This window comes from Dipodomys merriami, unplaced genomic scaffold (assembly GCF_024711535.1).
Source record: "Dipodomys merriami isolate MVZ:Mamm:240054 unplaced genomic scaffold, mDipMer1.0.p SCAF_6, whole genome shotgun sequence".
Taxonomy (NCBI): domain Eukaryota; kingdom Metazoa; phylum Chordata; class Mammalia; order Rodentia; family Heteromyidae; genus Dipodomys; species Dipodomys merriami.
Window position 1 is genome coordinate 59,133,329 of NW_027206179.1, and position 24,369 is coordinate 59,157,697.

Below are 24,369 nucleotides of genomic sequence, written 5' to 3' on the forward strand. Positions count from 1 at the left end.
AATGGAAATACAATAATTTAGGTCATTGTGATTGCTTTTGTTTTCAGTGAGTATTAGATCTAATTGGATATAATTACAGAACATTTTTCAGTTCTTTATCTTTTTAGTTCTATGACATTGGTCATATTATAGATATTTTCAGATCATTATAGATCAAAGGCCAATTCACAGATGAGTAAACAGGTTATGGAAGGGACATACTTTGGCATGACAGCTATAATCCATACCTGAAGACTTTTCAGTGTTTGTTCACAAAAAATACGGACCTCACTTCCAGCTCAGTTTTCTGATGTCAGATAATTTTTACATAATTAAATGGTTCTATGAATTAGCTAATTAACTGACCAGCTGTCTTTTCAGAATAGAGGTAGGTAGGAATGAAACAAGAAAGCATTTATATTTAAGGGGGAAGTGGTTGTCACTGGGGAGCTATAGATCTATTTCACACTTTTCTTTAGTAACAAATGAACTAAATACTGATTTTTGTTGGGGGGGGGAAGATTTCCTTAGTTGGGCATATAAAGTAACAAAAAAAACCCAAAATCAAAACATCAGAAAAATGGAAATAAAGTAAATTCTGACCTGTCATAAACATACTAATCAATGTAAAAATTGGAAACTAATGTATTAGCATTCCTCATGGATTCTCTTCTCATACTTAATAAATATTTAAACACCTCTTTGGCCCAGGATAATGAATCTAAGATTGTACATATGTGTATGTGTGTATTTAGTTTATATATTTCTCATTTACTTTAAAACTTTACAAACTATATTTATATAATTATATACATAATCATTCATATCCATATGTCCTTACATATAGATATCTTATTTCATATCACTTGATGTTGAAATTCAGTGTGAAGAAAAACAATGTGATGTTAGACTATAAGTTTCAAAAACAACGTAAGTAGGAAAATACCTTCTTGTTCTATTTACTGTGGTAGATACATTCCTGGAAATCTGAGTGAAATCAGTCCTTGTGGTGGTGTTTAATTTTACCTGTAGGTGATGGTATGGTTTTGCTATACAGGCAATTGTGTCTCCCAAATTATGACAGATCTATGGCCAAATTTATCTATGGTTACAATTCACAGTATTCTTGGTTATTTCCCTCATGGTGAAACAGGAATGCCAGCAGCCTATCATTCTCTATTGATTTACTCAACTGGTTTTGTGGAAGTGCATCTAGGTGCTATAAAACAGTAAAAACAGTAAAAAAAAAACTTGCAAAAATTTTTTAAAAACTTGTAAAACCAGGGCTGACCTTCCCTTTTTCCTTCCTTCCCTTCTTTCATCCCTCTGTCAACTTCCTTCTCCTTCATTCTCTCTCTTTCTCTGCATTTTAAAAATCAGTTTCTAAGTGCCTTACAACACGAGGCAACCTATTCAAAGGCCACAAGTTTCTGTGAAAACACATGGTAGTGAATATAGCCATTATCTGAAACTACTGCAGGGCTATGGATGAGAAGGGTATTCTGTCATTCCAACTCATTCTGGGTAATAGCATTTGGAGAACATAGTTAATGCACAATTTTAGAAATTAAAGTGATAGATTGTTAAATAACATGTTTTGACAAATACTTCAGAGACAAATATACTATTATTACAAATCAATGTCTCATTGGGGAGAATAAAATGGTGTACATGTATATTCTCTTTTCATTGGCTTATAGATGGTTTTTATCATTTCTTTAATGAAGGATTGGGAATAAATTCCCTGAATTCTTCTGAACCTAATCCTAATTTTATTTTATATATTTATCCTCTGTATGTTAGGTACTAACTTAACTAGATAAACTCGGAGTTTGCATCGTTTTTGGCCATATTTCTAGTATCTTTACTTGGATGAATAATAGTAACTATTTCCCTGAGCTTATTTGCTCCTGCTCTTCCTCCTCTTTAGATCAAACCAGTGACTTAGTGGCAGCCACTGTTCTAGAGCAAGTTATCATTTTGGCCCAGAGGTTTTAATAGCTGCCTTTCTACTATCACGCTCCAGACTTTGTAAGCATAGTTATTACAACGCAGTACTAGACCATTTACAGCTTCTAAAATACATCATGCTATAGGTGGACCCGTTGCAGCAATGAGAAGTACAAGTTGTCATGTCGAAAACGAACTTTACAACTTTGGTTGGGGGGGGGGGGGAAGATGGGAAGGGATGGGAAGGGGAAACAAAGGAGGAAGCTACAATGCTTGATAAGAAATGTACTCATTATCTTGCCCATGTAATTGTAACCCCTCTGTACAGTATGTTCACAATAAAAATAAAATAAAATAAAATAAAATACATCATGTTCTCATATATCTCTTGACCCGTGTTAATGTATTGTGAGGAATATTCCTTCTGCCATTCTTGGCAATTTCTAACTTGCCCTTCAAATACACTTCTTTCAACTGTGTTTCCTAACCAACTGCTCTCTACAGGTAGAGTCTGTTTAGTGTCTGTCCTCTCCTTCACTTTGGTAGCCTTAGTGTCTGGTATCCAGCAGTGGTGAAACTATTATGTGCTTAACTAAATTTCAAGCTCACTTTCCCCATCAGCTTTTCTTCTCTGATTTCTTCAGGTAGATTTCTTTAGTCTTTCTCTTCACTTCTGCCATACCTCATAAATCCTGCTAGTGAAGTGCTTACAGGCACTGCAATTGTTTTAATATTTACCTTGTCAGTAGCCCAGATGATGACTGAAAACAAGTTTGTGTTGTCAGTACTTTCTTTTGCTAGTCCTGGGGCTTGAACTTAGGGCCTGAACACTTGTCCCTGAGCTTCTTTTGCTTATGGCTAGCACTCTACCACTTGAGCCACAGTACTACTTCTGGCATTTTCTGAGCAGTTTATTGGTGATAAGAGTCTCACTGACTTTCCTGACTGGGCTGGCTTACAACCTCAATTCTCAGATCTTGGCCTACTGAATAGATAGGATTACAGGGAGCCACTGGCTCACTTTAGGCTGCTCTTATAATCTTGAATAGATGGAGGCATAATGTTTGCCTGTAAGTCTGAAGTTCCTAAGATATATTAGAACTTTAGGGACTTGTTTCAGTGTGGAGTGAACTGAGAGAATCTATGTATTTACATGAAAGGGAACTCAGTTCTTTACATAGAAATCAGTGTAGTCCTTTAAGTATGACTTAGTTTAATAAGTTTTTCCCTGTATCATAATCATGTAGAGAAAAAGAAAAAAGGTTTACAAAACTCTCTTGTCAAAATAATATTCTACTAATAAGGAAAAGACAGAAGAAAGAAGAAATGAAATATATTGAACTTTCACTTTTATCCCTTCTAGTTTTAAAGCACTAAAATATTCATGTCTCAAAATAAATAATTAAAAAATCCTGTTAGTACACTGAACTCATCAACCTTGTTGAAGTGTTATCTGCTTGCAGTTCAGTAAACTTCCTAATTTTATGGAATGACAGCCCACATTTATCTAAATTACAGTGTATGAGATCTAAAGGTGTTTTTCAATCACAAATATCCTTTATGAATTAGAGTTTCATTCATCAAAATTACAGGCAAAAAGAAGCAAGGTCTCAGAGGGCTGTCTCATTACAAGGCTTGTAAACACTGTCCTTAGAAAGAATTGCTTTATCACCCAACAAATCAAAATCTGATTTGTAAGTGAATTTATTTGAGATCGTCTGTCTTAGGAAGACATGTTGGACCAAATGGTCTCTTCAGCCATTCATCAAAAAATTAACAAGTGAATACCATAAACCTCCAGAAATCCTTAGACTGAAAAAAGGAAATTAAATGTAAAGCTAGATAAGACAGACATGTATGCTTATTTCCTAAAAAAATTTTAAACTGTCATAAAAATTCAGTTTTAGATTTTAAAAAGTCACCAACTTAAAAGATTAAGTGAAATCCAAAAGATTTGTTTTCTTTTCATAGTGTGTTACCAATACCAGTAAACATATATACTTGAAGAAGCTCTATATATGCAATGTTTCATTTCCTGCACTTAAATTTTTCATAAATTTACTTTGTCAAAGGAATCCATGCAAAACAGTATATTTTAAAAGTGAACAAAAGAACTAAAATATTCCTAGGATTGTTACTATTCTCTATTGTTATTACAATTAAATTATTGTCATTTTAAATATTTTATTGCTATTTTAAAAAGCATAAGCTAAAACACAGAAATGACAAATTAGATACTTTAATTTATTTACAAACTAAGGTCTATCTCAAATAATAGGACTATCTTGAATTTTCAAAGAATAAGGTTCAAGAATTAGCTCATTTTCTTTTTATATCATTTTCTATTGATAAATATCAACAATGTAGAGGAAAACAGTATATAGTAATTTAGACTGTTAAAGAAGCTATTATATAGTTAACTCTAATAAGAATACATTTGCAACCCTATTTAATCTGTATGATAAAGTTTATGGTTTACAATCTAGTTTTTGAGTATTTCCCTCCACTAATTTAACAATTATTCCTCTTTACAACTGATTTTTCCCAAGACTTGAATGCTTCTTTCCTTAAACATTTCATATTGCCTCAAACCTTTAAGTCTGGTATGTGCAATTCCTTTTTTGTTTTGTTTTGTTTTGGGGTCTGGTTGTGGGGCCTGAACTCTGGGCCTGGGCGCTGTCCCTCAGCTCTTCAGCTCAAGGCTAGGGCTCTACCACTTGAGCCAAAGTGCCACTTCTAGCTTTTTTCTTTTTTGCTTATGTGGTGCTGAGGAATCGAACCCAGGGCCTCATGCATGCAAGGCAAGTGCTCTACCACTGAGCCACCTTCCCAGCCCTGCAATATCTTATACTTGTAATTCTCTTAACTACCTTCAGCCTCTCCAATTTTTGTATCTTAGAAACCGACTATACATATAACGTATTTTCCTTATTTCTTTCTGAGCCTTTTATTTAATTGCTATAGTGGACTTCAGTGGCTTTGTTTTTCTTTAGTACTGGATATACAACCCATTATTTTGTTTATGCAAGGTAAGTGCTCTAATCTGGCCTATGTCCCCAGCCCTCCTAGAAGACTTTAATTTCTACAGGTAAATATCAAATAACATGACAATGAACATTGCTCAGTAAGCACATGAAAACATAAACAAAATTCACCTATTAAGCATGTCCTACACCATTACTTATTGTTCTTTTTTTTTTTTTTTTTTTTGGTCATGGGGCTGGAACTCTGGGCATGGGTGCTATTCCTTAGCTCTTCAGCTCAAGGCGAGCACTCTACCACTTGAACCACAGAGCCACTTCCGGTTTTCTAGTCATTTAATGGAAATAAAGAGTCTCACAAACTTTCCTGCCCGGGCTGGCTTTGAACCACAATCCTCAGATCTCAGCCTCCTGAGTAGCTATAATTACAGTCGTGAGCTACTGCTGTCTGGCTACTTATTGTTCTTTGCATGTCCTTTATCAGCTTTTAATAAATGAGGAAGTTGTACTTGTGATTTACCATTCTTTGTTTCCTCCAATCCACATTAATTTTTTTTAAAAAATTCAAGTCCCTTTCTTAATTTCATATCCAGTCTATTAAAAGAGGAATAATTATATTTCAACATAACCCCTATTGTATTGTTGCAAAGTTAAAGTGAGATGATGGATTTTTAAACATTTTGAAAAATAAAGCAAATTAATGAGTATTCAGATTATAATGAGGATTGGGACATAGGTCAAGAGTTACCATGCTTGTCTACCATGTGCAAAGGCCTGGGTTCAATGCCTGGTACTACACATAAAAATATATAATGAGGGCTGGGAAGGTGGCTCAGTGGTAGAGCGCTTGCCTTGCATGCCTGAGGCCCTGGGTTCCATTCCTCAGCACCACATAAGCAAAAAGAAAAAAGCCGGAAGTGGTGCTGTGGCTCAAGTGGTAGAGCGCTAGCCTTGAGCTGAAGAGCTGAGGGACAGCGCCCAAGCTCAGAGTTCAGGTCCCACGAACGGACACCCCTCAAAAAAATATATATAATGAGTACAAAGTAAAACTGACCAAAGGTATAATTAAAGGTTTGTTGCTTATTATAGTGTTGCACACAATTTATGTAAAGGGAGGGGGGAGGTAGCTATTTGACAATTAGAATCTCAAAAAGATAAAGCATGAGTCGAAGGTCACAGTACAACACCTAACCAAATTAAGGTATTGAGTAATGGTCTCCTTTCCTTCAGGTGAGTTAGATTACTTTCCAACATGCTTTCCTAATAGTCTATTTATATTCATTAAAATGAAATATGAACCTTAGTCTCCTTTATTGTATAGTATTGTCCTTGAGGACAGAGGATGGTGGTAGCGAAGGTGCTATGAAGTACTTTTAACACAGAGTGGAGTGTAAGCTGCTACATTCAATACTTTCTTTTCCTATAAGCATTTTATTGATTGTAAGTTGTTAAATAAATATGTAAATATCAACATGTATAATTCTGTTTCTGATTTTGTATATAGTAATCGTAATAATATGTTTAAAAATTTGGGTATTTGAAGGAAAAATTGCTTCCCATATAAAAGCTAGCACATTTAATATTAGTTTTTTTTCATCTTTCTAAGAAAATCTTGGCAAAATGATTGGCATAATGGAAATTTATTTTAATTTCGTCTAAGTGTATGGTCAGGAAATTCTAATATTTCAAAACATCTAGAAATTAGTTTCACAAGATGGCATTCTTTTTCAAAGGATAAGTTCTATTGGTTACATGCCATTTCACAATATTTTTAGCTTGTTCAATGCACTTAGACAAAATATACCATTATGAAAATAAAATAAAACGAAGTAGTCCAATTATTTTTCAGAACTAAATACTTCCTTTTAAAAGCTTTAATACTATGAGTATTTAGAAAAATGTTAAAATAAACATTACATTTTCTTATTACAATTCAAGTAAGAACAACAAATACTTTTATACACCAGCACTTTTAATAATTCTAAATGATATTATTTAACTTCCACTAAAAGAAAACAATTTTAGGACACATATACCTTTCAACTAATTTCATTTATGGTGACATGATCTTTTTCAGTTATTCATATGAACCAATCTGTTACTGAGATGTTTACAACTATGAACATTTTTAAAAAGGATAAAAGCATGGTTTTATATATTGTGAATTTTTTTATACTGGAGTCTATTATTCAAAATCCTTTTATGCTGACCTTAGTGAAGCTGTGAGATATATCTAATAGAAACATTGCTGTAATAACCATTTACAATCAAGTACATATTTTAAATTTGTTCTAAATTTAACTTTGTATTTTGACTTTGCAGAATAAACAATTCCTTAAGAAACATAAATGATTAGGTAAACATCCATTTTCTATTGAATATTAAGAAAAAAATCATTTCCTTTGTAGAATTTTCTTTTTTAGAAAAGATGCATTTCAGTAGAAAAATTCCAGTGGTAGAAAACCAGTTAATGATAATGAATAAGGCCCAAGACAGGGACACAAGTGGTTTTATCTTTCTTGCTGTTGTTTTTGATGTATTTTGTAATGTGCTGTGTGATTTTTTTCTTTTGTATGTTCTCCCCCGTTTTCACTCTGTTTGATTCTGGTGCCCTGCATGTTGTATATCTATTTTTCTAATTTTGGGAGGGGAAGGGAAATAAAAATGCTGAAATAAGTATACAGGTTGACCCACTGTTACAATAAGATATTTGAACTTTACAACATGGGGAAGGGAGGGAAGGGATGGTAGGGGCAAAACAAAGGAGGGGGTAACAATGATCTATAGGAAATGTCCTCGTTATCTTATTCATGTAACAGTAACCCCTCTGTACAGTATCTTTACAATAAAAAACATATAAAAAAAAGCACTAGAGTAAAAAGAAAAACACACATTTCAAACATCTTACACCATATTTTATATCTTCTGTTGAATCAGAAGCTTAATTTTAGCCATATAAAATTCTCATATGAAACATTTCCACAAATGAAATCGGCTGTTTCTTTTTAAACAGACAATTTCTGCTTGCTGTTGCAAGCACACTTTAACTAAAAATTTGAATAGTTATTGAGCCAATTTAATAGACATGGATATAAAATCTGTAAGCCATCAAACCACTTCTTTTTTAGTTGTGACATTTTATTCTAAATGAATTAGATCTAATCATGATTCCCATGTAAATTCCTTTTGGTTGACAGAGAATGTACTGAGTAATCAAAAATAGATATTATCCGTACTACCATAAAATGAAAACCCTAAATACCAGGTTCAAATATCTGACAAACACGATTCTTAGTTGAATCAGTAATACTTATGATCTATTTTAGCACATTATTATATTGCTTAAAATGAGAGTATAGTTATCATTGTGATTAGACCACAGAGGAACTTGTATAGACTTTCATTTGTTTGAAGGAGTTAATGTGTAATAAATATCATACCTCCAGGCAAGGATCCTCTAGGAAGCTGGAGGAAAAAGGTTCAGTGGCTAATAAACATGTACCACTTGCAATCTGGGTATATACTAGGCTTCAATGTTCATAGAAATTATTCCAAGTATTAAATACTTATTCAGATCACTTATGTTTGCAACAATTTGCTGAAATTTAAGAAAGAAGAGAATGGCTACCTAACACCAACAGTTATTGCTCAGCAGGAAAGGACATCAAGGACACTTGCAAGTAAAAGAATTGGATCAATATTAATGTGATTTTCATTTCATGCTTCCCCAACTCCAGTAAGCTGACAATATACTCTGATTATGTGAACTGCCTCAGAGTAACACAGAAAAGGTTATTAGAGCAAGAGGTGGAAATGGAATGCACTTTTTATATTGACAAGCCTGCTAATAGAGTATACTGATTTTCAAAGACATGCAATGCATTTTTAAAATTTGTTTCTGACAGCAAAAGGTGGAATTTCATTTATTCCTAATTTGAAATATTCATATGTAAGCAATATCTTAGACAAGAAGACCAACAAAGGGGATATTTTTTTTATAAATAATGGTTTAAAAATGCAATTAAAAAGGTACAAGAAAATGTTATTGAACTTAAGTGAAGCACTATGTAAATATGTGATTTTAACTGAATATTATATTCTTAATGGATGCAAGATAGAAAAGTGCATTCTATGCTGAACATTGGATAAAATATATTTAAAGTGATGGTAAATATCAAGTGTTTCTGAAATTTCGAACAGGTATTAATCTGTTGAATTTGATTAATCATGAAGTTAGGATAATGTTTAATTATCTAAAATAAGATTTGATTACATTAAAAATAACATGATACATTTTACTTGTCAAAAACAATTATAAAGCATATAGAAAAATTTGGCCAGTTTAAAAACTATCTAGGCATTATAAAGAGTAGAGATGGTATATTATTCATCCTTGTAACTGTTTGGGTACATTGTATTGAGTTTGAGCCTTATGATACATTAGGCACCAGAAAAGACTAAATAAATACATCACAATGGTAATGGGAGCTATCTTTATAATGTGTGTGAGAGAGAGAGACGAAGAGAAAGAGAAAGATGGATCATATGCCCTTTCTCCCCCCACACCCGAATTTCTAGATAGAAAGAAAATAAAAGGGAAGGGGAAAGAAGTGGGGTGAGTAAAGATAAGAGTGAAGGGAGGAGAGGGAACAAAGGGAGAAGAAAAGGAGTGAGGGAGGGACAATAAAGGCAAGTCTGCATCAAGTATCCAGAGGGGATGGTGGTAGATAAGTAGGAAAGTGAAAGCTAGAAGTTTAGAATCCCTCAAAATGAAATAAAAGTGAACTACACAATGTGAAAGAGGGCTGAGAGGATGGAGAGTCTCTCAATGGCAGCAGGTGACATTAATTTCAGGAATGATGCTTAGTTTTACTTTTTGAAATCTGTCATAAAGTTCAATGGGAGAAACTTACTTTAAAAATGGAACTATGGAAAATGGAATAGGAGATGGTGTGGATAGGTAAGGAACTGGCTTAGAGATATGCAAGGCAAGAGGCAATTAACAATATTTTCTATTTTATGAAAAAACTCTAAGAGATGATGCTGATATAGGTTATTTAAAAGCACTTTTAAAAACACCAACAGTAGTATATGTACATGATCCCATTATTTGGAAGCAGAATCAAGAAGGATCTCAAGTTTGTGGACAGGCCCAACTACACAGTGAGACAACAACCAGTAAAAAATAATATACCAAAAATATTGAACGTATGGTTTTTATAGCAGGCACTGATGGTTTATTCCTATCATCCTACCTAAGAAGAATCTTGGTTCAAAGCCAATACTCCATCTCCAAAATAACCAGCAAATAGCCAGACTGGAGGCATAGCTGAAAGGGTAGAGTATCAGCTAAGCAAGCAAGCATGAGGCCCTGAGTTCAAATCCTGGTAATGACAAGGAGGAAGGGAGGGAGGGAAGGAAGGAAGAGGGAGAGAGAAGGGGGAGAGAACTATGTGCTCTTAGATGGCAAAAACTTTCAATATTCAAATACAGAATGTTTTTATGCTATTCAATAAATGCTTTTTAATTCACAAAGTTACTTGAATGTGTTTAAAGTATTTGTTAACATAAAAATACTCTGAATCTAAAATATACTTTTTAAGCATATTTAATAAGTTAGTTTATCTATTTAATTTATTTTGGTGTGGGTACTGGGCTTAAACTCAGGGCTGGGGCATTGTCCCTGATCTTTTGTGCTCTATGCTAGCACCACCAGACTTAAAATAGTGATGAGACTAAGGCTTTGAGACTAAGCTATCCTAAGACTAGAAAGAGCTCACAGACACTTTCCTCTTAAAAACAGTTATTTCATGGGCTGAGAAGGTGGCTCAGTGGTAGAGTGCTTGCCTTGCATGCATGAAGCTTTGGGTTCAAATACTTAGCACCACGTAAGCAGAAAAAAGCCATTAAGTGGCGCTCTGGCTCAAGCGCTAGCCTTGAGCTGAAGATCTGAGGCACTGCGCCCAGGTCCAGAGTTGAGGCCTCACAACCAACAAAAAACAACACCCCGAAAAAATCCCTAGTTATTTCAAGTGGTGCACCATGGACTCATGCCTGAATTCCTAGTTTCTTAGGAGGTTGATGTCTGAGATTCATGGTTCAAAACCAACTTGGGTAGGAAAGTCTAGGAGAGACTCTGTCTCCAATTATCCACTAAAAAGCTGGAAATAGTGTTATGACTTAAATGGTAAAGCATTAGCTTTGAGCCAGAAAAGGTAAGGGGTGGTGCCCAGCCTTGAGTTCAAGTCCAGGACTGGCACTAAAACAAACAAACAAACAAAAAACAAACCAGCCAAAACAGTAACATAATTCAATTTTCAGTAAATTATTTGAACTGTAATCAGATAATCTATTTAACTCCAGGTATGGAGATCAAATTAATAACATCAACTAAAGTGGAGTTATAAGAACATCTATACAACTTTGGCACGGGATGGGGGGGCAGGAAGGGAAGGGGGGAAAGATGGGAAGGGATGGTAAGGGGAAACAAAGAAGGAGGCAACAATGCTTGATAAGTTATGTACTCATTACCTTGCTCATGTAATTGTAACCCCTCTGTACGGTATATTCACAATAAAAAAGAACATCTAAATAAAAAAGTATATTAAAGTATCTATATAACATGCCAGTACATTATTAGGTAAAAAGAAAAAAAATCAAATAATCTTTCTCCAGTATTATATAACTGCAGACTGAAAAATTAAGTCCAATACTTTGACATAGCTTTTTTCTCAACAATGGTACAGCTGCCTTAGTATTTTTATTCTGTGTCTTTCTGATTTCTTGATGACTACAAGTAGCATATTATAGTAGGCTTGCATATAGCATCAAAACTAATTTAATGCCAGATTCATTACAGAGCTGCTTTTTATTCATCAAGGTCATATCTTGATGGCTGCACAAGCTTAGATAAATCAGGTGTTAAGCAGACACATCTCTGAGGAACCTAAGAATGGTCTCATTTGCAGTCCTCAGCATATCTTATTATTTATTGCCAAAGAAATGACTGATTAACTTTGTCATCTTTGCTCCATGTTTTCCTTTCCTCAGGCTGAGGCAGCCTGCCCTGATCTGCAGCGCCAGATCAGACCTGTTTAAGATGATGGCTTTGATCACAGACAAGGAGGCCCTTGCAATCTTAAGCTTTGAAGAAATATTGTTACAGGGTAATTTTATGGAAGGGAAACAGAAGCTTAAATGATAACTGACAGTCAATAAAGACAATTAAACTTATTAAGATTCTGAACTATTCTTTGATAGCCATAATTTTCAAGCACCAGAAATGTATTAGAAGTTGACTAGTTTAGGTTTTACTTTGACTTAGAAACAATTTGCAAAACTCTCCTTTTCTACTAACTTGCCCTATTTTCTGAATTACCCTGAAGAAATAAACTCAGGAGATGAATTTATGAGGTATAAAATATTTTCTTTATATTGTTCCATTGCTGTAGCCTGTAAAATCTGGGTAACCAATTATATTTTCACTTGTTTGAGATTTTACCATTAGAAAATACCTAAATAACACATTCACCACATGCAAAATTAGGACATTAAACATCAAGGAAAAAAATTACATGCCTCTAGGTTTTATTAATCACATTCCAACACCAGAGGGTGAGAGTATATCAAATCACACCAAATCTTTTGCACATGACAACCTCATAAATTATTCAACTCATTAGTGTTACTAAAAAGCATGAAAAACTCCATCAGTGTAAAGGATATTTTCCAACTGAAAAAAGGTCAACCAAAAGTTTTAATAATGAATTGAAGGGAAAGCTTTTCAAAGCAAATATGAAATAAAATTACTGTCTTTTGTTTCTTTGAATTATATCCAATTCTGATTGTTTACTCATTAAAAGAAAACAGTATTTTTATTCAAGGTTCCAAATAAATGACTGGAAAATAATGTCATGAAATCTAAAATGTAGCAAAATGTTCCTTTCCATCCTATGAAAGTTTAACTCAAATCTAAAATAGTTAACTAAATTTAGCATATAAAAGTATAAGTGACTCAAATAGTTTTATTAAAACAACCAGCTGGTAAGTCTTCTTTCACTTGTCACACGAATGCAGTATTATATTACTGAAAAATATGATTAACAATAATAGATAAAGTTCAATACAAATTGTGATCCCAGGGAAGGTTTTGATTGTCAAGTATTTCAATATTTTACAGCCAGTCTCCCAATGTATACAATTTGTAAAATTATGAATTATCTGATCCCTGATTATGTTACTTTGTCATACTGAAAGTTCTATTCATAAAGCATTCTTTTGAAACATTCTAGTTGCAACCATATACACACACAAACATTTTTTTTTGGGGGGGGTCCGGTCGTGGGACCTGAACTCTGGGCCTGGGCGCTGTCCCTCACCTCTTCAGCTCATGGCTAGTGCTCTACCGCTTGAGCCACAGCACCACTTCCGGCTTTTTTCTTTTTGCTTATGTGGTGCTGAGGAATTGAACCCAGGGCATCAGGCATGCAAGGCAAGCGCTCTACCACTGAGCCACCTTCCCAGCCCCACACACAACCATTTTTGACCAAAGTTTACAGCAGAGTTCTGTATTTGTATTTGTAAAGTTTAACTTTAAAGACAGAATTTTAATGACCAAGAAATTGAAAAAACAAAATTGTTTGACAGTGAGGAAAAAATACCTTAAATTAATTTTCCCTAGAAGTGCATTCACGATTCTCATGTTTGTTCTATAAATATACCCTTCCTCCTTTTTTAAGCTGGTCCTAGGGTCTGAACTCAGGGCCTGGGCACAGTCCTTGAGCATTTTTGTTCAAGGCTGGTGCTCTGCCACTTGAGCCACAACTCTAGTTGAGGCTTTTTGGTGGTTAATTAGAGGTAAGGTCTCCTGGACGTTCTTTCCATGCTGTCTATGAACTGTGATCCTCAAATCTCAGCTTCTTGAGTAGCTAGGATTATAGTAGGCATGGGCCACCTGCACCCAGATCTACAAATACATTATTTGCCTATGATTATGAAACAGCAAACATTCAGTTATCTGGATGTTAGTCCACACAATGTCAGATTTTAATGAATATAAACACATTTAAATGTTTATTGGCAGAGCATTCCATTGATAAGCTAAGCGTTATATTTTTAGCATAGTTTTAATTTCATTTGGAAAGGGCACAGGGGCTTGAACTCAGGGCCTCTTGCTCTCATTCAGCCTTTTGCTTTTCTGCTTAAAGCTGGAGCTCTACCATTTTTAGGCACACCTCCACTTCCAGCTTTTTGTTAGTTGGAGACAACGGTTTATTAAATCTGTCAGGCTTCGGATCCTGATCCTTAGATCTCAACCTCCTGGTTCATGGCTTAGGATTCTTAAGTCTTATAGGATTCTCTGAAGAGAAAATATGTTTTCAATTATATGTTTTTCAACATCTACTTTTGCTGGATGAAGTACTTTGTAAAAATTACTGACACTGGCTTTCTATTTCCCCAGGAGAAATATTTTACACACAGGTTAGAGGGCACACTGGGAGGCTGAGAGAAAAGTAGGGTACTATAATTTCTTTTGGCACTTAGTAATTCCTCTGTCTACTTCTTTGTGGAGCTAACTCAAGTAATGGCATCCCATTCCTTCCTTCACAGCCTCCCACATTTTACTGCCAGCCTTCTCTTAGTTCTTTTAAGTCCAGAGTTGATTAAGAGTAGAAGTATACCCTAGAAATGTTTTCAGAGGACAGCTGTTTAAATTTTCTTTGCTCTTCCATTCCCTAATGTTACTCTGAAAAATGTGAACCTTGGAGTAACTCTAGCATACGTTCTTACTATGTTGATTTTCCAAGCACTTTATGTAATATATATGATTTTTATTAATAATAGTCACTATGTTACTAAAATGTGACTTTAAGTCTCAATGATTTTAAGGTAAAATACTTTAAAGTTCTGAATGTCAATACAATTTTGCTAATCAAAATATTGTAAAATTAAGTATAAATGAAATATATAAAGTATCCAACTTTAAAACACTTTTTTCAGGGGGAGGGGCAGTGCTGCCAGTGCTGGGGCTTGAACTCACGGGCTAAGCAATGCCTCTGAGCTTTTTTGCTCAAGGCTAGCATTCTGCCACAGCTCCACTTCTGGCATTTGGTTGTAAATTGGAGATAGTCTCCTGCTCCAGGTGGCTTTGGACCAAGAGCCTCATATTTCAGTTTCCTTAGTACCTAGTCACAGATTTGAATACCAGCACCCCATCAAAAAAGAAACATTTTCTAAAGAAGGTCTTTAAAAAATTAACCTGTAGAATGTACAAGGTGATATGAGGTAGAACCCATACTATATGTATCACTAATATAATTTAGACTAATCTCTTCTGCAAACTCTCACTAGATGATTCTAATTTCAATTGTTAATTGAAATTACTGTGCAACTTACTGTGTAAATATTAAGTTTCAGTAATTTTTTGGATCATATTTTAAAGCATGCTATGCCAAGTAGGCAGTATTTCTAAGACTCTTCCCTATGGAATCATAGACATTTTTATACTCAGGTTATTAAAAGTCTCAGGTTATCTTTAGAGTTGATTAAAGAAATGCCCTGAATTAAGAACTACTATAAATGTTTCAAGTATATTTTATCCAAATTTGCTTCTAATGTATCAGTTGCTATATAGGAATTTATCTTCCGTGTAATGGTTTCATATGAAATCCTCGTGTTTATTGTTTACTTAGGATTACTCAATTTTACTTCATTTTAATCAATTAACAACTTATTGGAATGACAGATTTTATAATCTTTGCCCTTTTCTTTTTTATTGTGATTAAACAGTATCTCTGTACAATTCATTAAGAACAATACTGAATAATATAAACTATACTGTGATGTAAAATTATTTGCCAGCCTGGCACTGGTGGATCATGTGTGTAATCCCTGCTACCCAGGATGAGATATGAGGATAACTGTTCAAATTTGGCCTAGGCAGAAAAGCCTATGAGATGCATATTAAAAACAAAAAGTGAGAAATGGAGCTGTAGCTCAAGTGGTAGAGCACTAGTCAAGGACAGCGACTAGACCCTGAGTTCAAGCCCCAGGATTAGCACCAAAAATAAGTAAATACATACATACATACATAAATAAAATAGTTTGCCAATTATGGTAACCTTTAAAATGGATGCCTTACTTATCATTCCCAAATGAAAATTAATACAATAAAATACAAGTAAGCATAAGAATAAAGAGTGAACAAAAATATAGGACAATATTAATTCTTACTCTTATCTCAACATACGTGGTTTATGAAATTCTGATATCATTAATCAAATTTAAAATTTTTAGAAAATTTAAAATGAATAAACAGTAAAAATGCACCTTACTACTCATAGAAAATAGAATAAAGTTGTAGCATTCTATTAAACTATAAAGTATTTTAATATTTACTATTTTTGAACATTTATGAAAGATAATTTAGAATCTACTTTGATACTAAATGGGCATCTGTCTCTTTCAAACTCTAGGATGGGAGATTGTCAGATCATAACAGAACTTCAATTTTATTAATCATAAAAGAATAGGCTGGAAATGGAACACAGGATGTAATGTAAAGAGGTTAGAAAAGATGTTTCAGTTATACATATGTGTATTTGTGCATATATTTTTATTGTGTATGTATTTTACATGTGTACATATTTTGGATATACACAAATAATGAGTGTTTGTCGAGATACAAAATTATCCCTAAAAGACTATTGGTCTGAGTACAGGATTAAAATGTATTGTTTTGTTTTTTCTATCAATGCTCTTTAAAGTTAGAAAATATTGAAAAGAAGATTTTTACAATTAAACTGTAATAACCAAATATGTGGCCTTAAATCTCTTAAAAAGAAGTTGACATCTCTTACATATATCTGTTGTAAAAAATCATAAATTAAGCAAATAATGCTGGAACATGAAACTTAACAAAACATTTCTTACTTACCACACAGGTAATATATACTAGTAAAAAAAAGTACATTATCATCTATGGAGGGTCGCCTCACATTCACAAGTCTTTTTGTTGAAGGGACATTAGTACTAACCATATTCTATTGAAGATTTAAGCAATGCTTCAGCATGAGTGGAGCCAAAGGCATTGCGAACAAATCGTCTTCTTCGTCGCAGATCATCTTCCCAGTAATCCAAACGCCAGAAATCATGCAATTGGCTAAATATAGGAAAAGACAGAAACAGCATAAATTAATATTTTTGAAAACTCATGACTAGCAATTAATTTTTCCATAAAATTAAAGCCTTATTTTTACTTAGAAAAACTAGGTTTATTTTTTGACATATTTTGCACTTGTGTTTGGTGTTTGTAGATATTTTTTCACAAGTGAGTAGAACTTAAATAGTAAAATTCTCCTCTTTCTTCTTTCCTGTTCCTTTCTCTTTCTTCCTCTTCCCTATCCCACTTTCTTGTCTTCAAGCCCTCCCCCCTTCCTTCTGCTCCTTCTCTCTCTCCCCCATCTCTCTCTCCCTCCCTCCCCACCTCTCTGTCTCTCCCTCCCACCTCTCTCTCTGCCTATCAGGGTGAGCCTGTATTTTTGCTGGTTTATTAGAGATAGTTTTTCAAATTTTTCTGCAGGGCTGGCTTTGAACTGCAGTTTCAGCCTCTAGAGAAGCTAAGATTACAAGCATGAATCACAAGTGCTAGGCTCATATTTTATTTTTTCACATGCTGAACACTCAGTCTGCTTTTTCTATTTTTTCTTAAAAAATACAACAACAATTATCTTTCCTTTACTAGAACCATTTATCAAGGGGAACTTGGTAACAAATGTAACATCAAACTACAGGTATTAATGACACAGTTTGCTTTCTTTTTCACTGTTTCTAACAAGGCTTGTAAATCACGGGATTGACCTCACTACAAATAGTGAACAATTTAATGAGCATGACATTGTAGACATATAAAATATTGCCTATTTGGATTTAGTGGAGCAATGATTAAAATAACGTGCTGAAATATTCATTGAAATAATTCCCTGTTGCCCACAGCAACCTGAGAAAAGTGCAATTTTATCCATTATTAATAATACTGAATTAGATCTGTAAAAAATTCCAGTGTGTGGTAATTGTCCTGGCAAATTATTATTCTAATGCTAACTGAGTCCTTGTATGATTTTACAGCTTTCACCTAATATAATTAACAACTATGGTAGTCATTGAGTAACATTGTCTTTCAAACTCTAAGCCAGTATTATAAATCCATAGACATTTCAGAAAGTGCTGAAATATGTTCACTGCATAACCAAGGTATATTTCATGATATAATTTTGGTTTGCAATTTAATTTCAATAAACAATATTAATAACCACTAAATAAGAAGTTAGGATTTTCTGTTAATAGAGTTTGGAATGATACTCTCAAAAAAGGTGACATACTAATATTTCTGAGCTGCACAGCAAAATATAATATAATATGATTATATAATAATATATGATATATAAACCAATTATTTATAATAATATTGATAATATATAGTTGATTATAATTATATATTATTAATATACAAGTTAAATATAAAATAATCACACACAATATTTAACTTCATATTTTACTTTGATATTTTTTGTAGGAGAACACCTAAAATTGATTATGGTCAGACCTGGTTGGTTTTGGATGCCACTTCAATTTGAATTCAGGGTCTTCCATTTGCTTGATTTTCTTATGGCTGGCACTCTACTACTTCTGCAATACCCTAGCCTGAAAATTTGCTGGTTATTTGAAATTGGAGACTTGGGAGATTTTTCTTTCATGGCTGGCTTTGACTCTGGATCCTTCCAGTTTTTCAGCCTCTTGAGTAACTAGCATTTATATGTCTGATTTTTGTTGTTGTTGTTCAGTTCTAAGGTTAAACTCAGCAACTCCACCTTGTTAGGCTAGCATACAGCTGAGCCTTGTCTCCAGCTAACAGTATATTGTGAAATGAATATTCACTGAATTCATTTTTTAATTAAAAAAAACTATAGACATGTATACTCATTGAGACAAATTACCTTTTTTTACTAATATTATATATTTATAGCAATAAAAGTTTATTCTACAAACTCTACTGTAACAAATCACAATAATATAAAGACTGTATAAAAATATAAAAGTATAATGTCCTTATTATTCTTTCTATGGATTCTAAATATGGCTTTTTCTGTTAAAATAACGATTGGCTGTTTAATAATTAGATAAATAATGTATTTTTGACTGACTAAAATAAATCATTTTTATCCTTTTAAATAAATAGACTAATTGCAGCAGGTTAAAAAAGACTATGCAAAAATATTGCTATCAATGGTTTTTGTCAACATTACATTAAAATTAATCAACTGAATTCATCAGGAGAACACAGATTTATTATTATTTCAAATTTCTCACCATGTAGTTTTTAATATTGGTTGCATTAACACAACTGAGCCACACTAGAAAGTATATATGTTTTTTGAAGTAATATCTTTTTTAAAAGAATATGGAAAGGTGGAGAGGAGGTAGGGTGGCTAGGGACTCAGGATCTATTGAACCACCAAGTGCTGAGCTACCTTTTTCTTACCTTGCTGTCTGGAGAGAACAAAAAATATGCAGCCTACCAAGACCGAACACTTTCTAGGCCATACCTGCCATACTGAAGCCACACCTCACAAAATTCCTGTGCATCCAATCTACCTGCAGAGCAAGGGATGAGTATGGAACCTAGACCCACACCCTCATGAAGGAGTAAGGAGACATCTCTACACTTTTGTGGAGGTGGCATCACAGAAGGGCAATTACAGAAACAGGACTTTGATGTCTGCTAGTGGACAACAGGAATCCCCATCCACTTGGAGTCAGAGAAGACCATGTAGACAGCCAAGTTAGACAGTAATTAGGCTAGCTGGAAGTCTCATCCACACCAAGTAAGGAGAAACTGCTCATTCCTTAGGTTCTAGTGGAAGCCACATGGGAAACCTATACGTCTCCTGTCTCTAGAAGTAATGAGGTAGTGACCCCTTCTCCTGAGGAAGAACTGTCCAGGAAGTCAACTAAAAGAGAAGGCTTAAATAAGATAAAAATCTTTGCACATAATGAGACTAGGTCTCAATCTAAAAATCACTTGCCATTCTAAGAACCAGTTAAGATTTCAAACAGAATTTAAAAGATAACCAGTAAATCCTAGTATAAAAGGATGTTGTAAGTTTTTGGTAAAGAATTAAAACCAGCTATGATTAAAAAACAACCAACAAAACTATTAACAAGCAATTTTAAAATGCTTGAAATGAGTGAAAAAACAGAAACCCTCAGCTAAGATATAGAAAATGTAAAGAACAACAAACAGAAACTTTAGACCTGATTAATGTATACACCAGTGGTTATGGTCAGTGGTTATGGCTAGTGGTTATGGTCAGTTATAGAAGGAACACTTATTTAATTGGAAGGTAGAACAAAAAGAAATTTACTTGATCTGACTAACAAAGAGGAAATGGACTGAAAAAAAGTGGATATAGCCTCAGGGATCTGTAGAATATGATAGCTAATATTTATGTCATCAAACTCCCAGGAGAGGAGAAAGTGCTCATGGCTGAAATGTTATCTGAAGAAATAGTGGGTAAATATTTCCTAAAATCATCAAAAACAAAGTAAAAATTTAAGATGTTTACTGAACTCCAAACTTAGTAAGCCCAAAGAAACTCATGACAAGACATACCACAATTAATCTGAAAACCGAGGACAAAGAAAATTATAAAAAGCAGCCAGAAAAGGGCATCTCACTTAGAGAGGTAAAACAATTAGAATGGCTGCATGTTTCATATCAGAAACAATAATGACCATTCTTTCCCGCATTTGTTTCTTATTTTTATTGCATTACTACCAAACCTTTGGTTATGTTGCTGACCTCCCTTTTGTTCCTACTGTGTAGTTAGCTCATCACAGCTACAATATTTCTTACTTTTGGTCCTAACTTATTTTTCAAAAAGAGGAAAAGGTGGTCCAATTTGATTAAAGTAAAATGATATAGTTATACAATGAAAATTAAAACCTTTAGGCATCTATGATACTACACCAGTGAATTCACAACACATGCACAAGGAGCTTTGAAAAATCCTGTCAAAGTGTCTTAATTTTTAAATAGAGGTGATTTATTTTCTTTTAAAAACACTTCATTAGCAATAATTAATTGTGAAAAGTAAATGCAGTTCAGTTACATTTTCACATATACATATAGTGTGTTTTGTTTATAGTAACACAAGAAAAGTCTTTGTAATCATATTCTAAAATAGATACATTTCTATTTCTATTTAACAATGGGCAGAGCAAATCCTTTGCCAGGAAATCTTTAGCTTTTCTCAAATAATTATATGAGACACTTTATAAGACATTTATTTGGAACTCTGCATAAAAAGATGAGAGTATGAAAGATGTTATATTTGATATTTAAATTTTCCTTTTATTTTTCAGAGAACACAGTTGAAGGAAAAATATTTAGTGGTCTCTTTTTAATCTCTTAAATAGACTTCCACTTCTCACAAGCCTGACTTCATAGTATCATAAGGAATTAAGTCTTTAACGGATAGTTTTTAGTGTGAAAATGACTGATGGAAAAAATAAGCCATAAACCTCTGGTTCAGTTATGTTATTGTAAGACATAGGACAAACAATTATTTTAAATTAGATGTTCATCAAATCAAGTATAATTTTAATAGAAGTTATTTGTAATGTTTTTAAAATCTGAATCTGAATTAAAAGAAGAGGAACACAATTGGGACCTGAATGAGCAGATGGAACAGCAGAATTGAGGCTTCTGAGCTCTTTCATGTATGACCAAAGAGGAAAAGCGCCCACTAGAGCAATGTCAACTCACTTCCTGGATGCCTTAGATTCTGAAGAACCTCATACTAGACTGACCTATGCAAGAGATCTGTTTGGAGTAAACAAAAGGATTTCAAGGGTGAAACCTGCTAAGGGAAAATTGAATATAAATTTTTACTTTATTAGGACCAGCAAAAAGAAATGGTTCTAATATCCTCAAAGATTAAACAAGATGGCAGCACTGGAAAATACAGAATAGAAACAGTTTTGTTTCTAAAGCTTTATTCAATGAGCTCTATTACACATATGATCAGCAAATACTGAATTATGTTTTAAATTTTGGTCTATGTATCTTTGACAAGATATTCTTTTCAGCAACATTTAAAGCTTTATAGAGCTGAGAGACATTACATTTTTTTCTCCCAGTAGAGGCCATACTCACAGTTTAAAGCAATCATAGGGTAGAAATAATTTAATCTTAATTAACAAAATTGGAAAATTCACATGAAACATGTAATTTTATAGAGCAATTATCCAACTTGAAGAAAGTAGGTATTCTTTCTTCCTAATCATTATTGCTACAGTGTATAGGACTGAATATTTTTAAAAATTATAATTAAAATTCTTCCTTAAAAATTATTAAAAAATAAATACAATTCTTCCTTATTAGACTTCAGAGATTATTAAAAGAAATCCCACAGAAAAAGGCTTACTTTGACAAATTACTTTAAACTATATAGTTTTTATTTAACCTTAAAATTTTATATCTACTACCCCCAAATCAATATTTTAATCCTATAAATAATCTGCATTAAGGATACCTTATTAGTTAAACAATACTTATTATTAGTACTAGTTAAAATTCTGAAGTTTTTGATTTGCACTACCATAATTTTCTAAACCTCAGTTCATGCATAAAATGGGGATAAATAATACCTTCTTCATATATTGATATAAGGAATAGAGGTTAAAGTGTTTGGTGTATGTGTCAGCAACAGCTAGAAGCAGACTAATCAGCTATGAGTTCAAATCCTAGTCCTGGCATTTGCTAGGTGAATGACAACTTTCCTGAATATTCATTTTTTTTCCGCAGCTGTCTGGAAGTAGTAGTTTTTTTTTTTTTAATTTTGAAAATACCGTACAGAGGGGTTACAATTACATGGGCAAGGTAATGAATCTTTTTTTGGGGGGGGGTCCGGTTGTGGGGCCTGAACTCTGGGCCTGGGTGCTGTCCCTCAGCTCTTCAGCTCAAGGCTAGCGCTCTATCACTTGAACCACAGCGCCACTTCCAGCTTTTTTTCTGCTTGTGTGGTGCTGAGGAATCGAACCCAGGGCCTCAAGCATGCAAGGCAAGCGCTCTACCACTGAGCCACCTTCCCAGCCCATGAGTACATTTCTTATCAAGCATTGTTACCTCCTCCTTTGTTTCCCCTTCCCATCCCTTCCCATCCCCCCTCCTCATCCGGTGCCAAAGTTGTAAAGTTCGTTTTTCGACATGTCTTGTACATCTCATCGTTGCAATGGGTCCACCTGTATCCCTATTTAAACGATTAGTTTTTTCCCTTCCCCTCAACAAAGTATACTAACATCAAATACAGTGAAAACAGGGGTTATACCGTGGGGGAAGGACATACAAAGCAACAAAGAAATCAGCTTATAAATATGTTAGAAACAATAGCAAGAAAGACAAAACCTTTGAGTCCATATCTTGGGGTTCATTTAGCCTAACATCAACTTATCTGACCTTTTTTGCTTGACTCATACATATACTAGATATTGCAAATAAGAGAAACCATGGGACCTATGTTTCTTTGGGCTTGGCTTACTTCACTTAATATAATTTTTTTCCAAGTCTTTCCATTTCCTAACAAATGAGGCAATGTCATTCTTTCTGATGGAGGCATAGAATTCCATTGTGTATATATACCACATTTTCTTGATCCATTCATCTACTGAGGGGCATCTGGGTTGGTTCCATATTTTAGCTATGGTAAATAATGCAGCAATAAACATAGTTGTGCTGGTAGCTTTAGTGTGGTCTTGTTTGTGATCATTTGGGTAAATGCCCAGAAGTGGGATTGCTGGGTCATAGGGGAGCTCTATGTGGAGTCTTTTGAGGAATCTCCATACTACTTGGAAGTAGTATAGTTCTTATGTATTCTTTTTGCCTTGTGCTTTCACAAGTCCAAGTAGTAATTACATCAACTAAGTAGTAAGTTACATCAAGTAGTAATTACATGAACTTTTATGCCAACTGAAAGTGAGTATATTTTGAGAATTTACCAAACAAAAACAATATATGTTCCAGATACATGTTTAAACCTACTCTTGTCTGGTCATGGGGCTCTCTTTTCATCACTCTTATTACATTTATTTAGAATTTCTATTCCTCCTAGTTGTTTCATCTAATCTTATGTTGTTCATTCCTAGTTCTATGCTATATCTCTTATTAATATTCATATGTGTTCAACTGGCAACTAATTATGTACTCTGTTATGTTTTGGAAGTTTATTTTGAATCACACAACATTCTTTTCTCTAAACTACAATACCTTATACATTTACACCTTGACAATCTTAATAGATAATAAACAATAAGAAATCCAGGTATCTGTCCTAAGTACAAACTATACAGCCTCTGCAAACATTAGGTTAAAAAAATCTTTGTTAACTTGGCTGTATTCTCA

General features: G+C 33.7%; 1 protein-coding gene across 3 annotated transcripts in view; it reads right to left on the bottom strand.

Annotated features, from left to right (window-relative positions):
• Nbea (neurobeachin) overlaps positions 1-24,369 on the bottom strand; it is a 536,577-nt gene that overhangs the window by 202,028 nt on the left and 310,180 nt on the right. For all 3 annotated transcript variants that reach the window (XM_070002976.1, XM_070002975.1, XM_070002977.1), the window contains one exon: positions 16,946-17,070. In XM_070002976.1, coding sequence (XP_069859077.1) covers positions 16,946-17,070 — 125 coding nt within the window. The remainder of the gene's footprint in view (positions 1-16,945; positions 17,071-24,369) is intronic.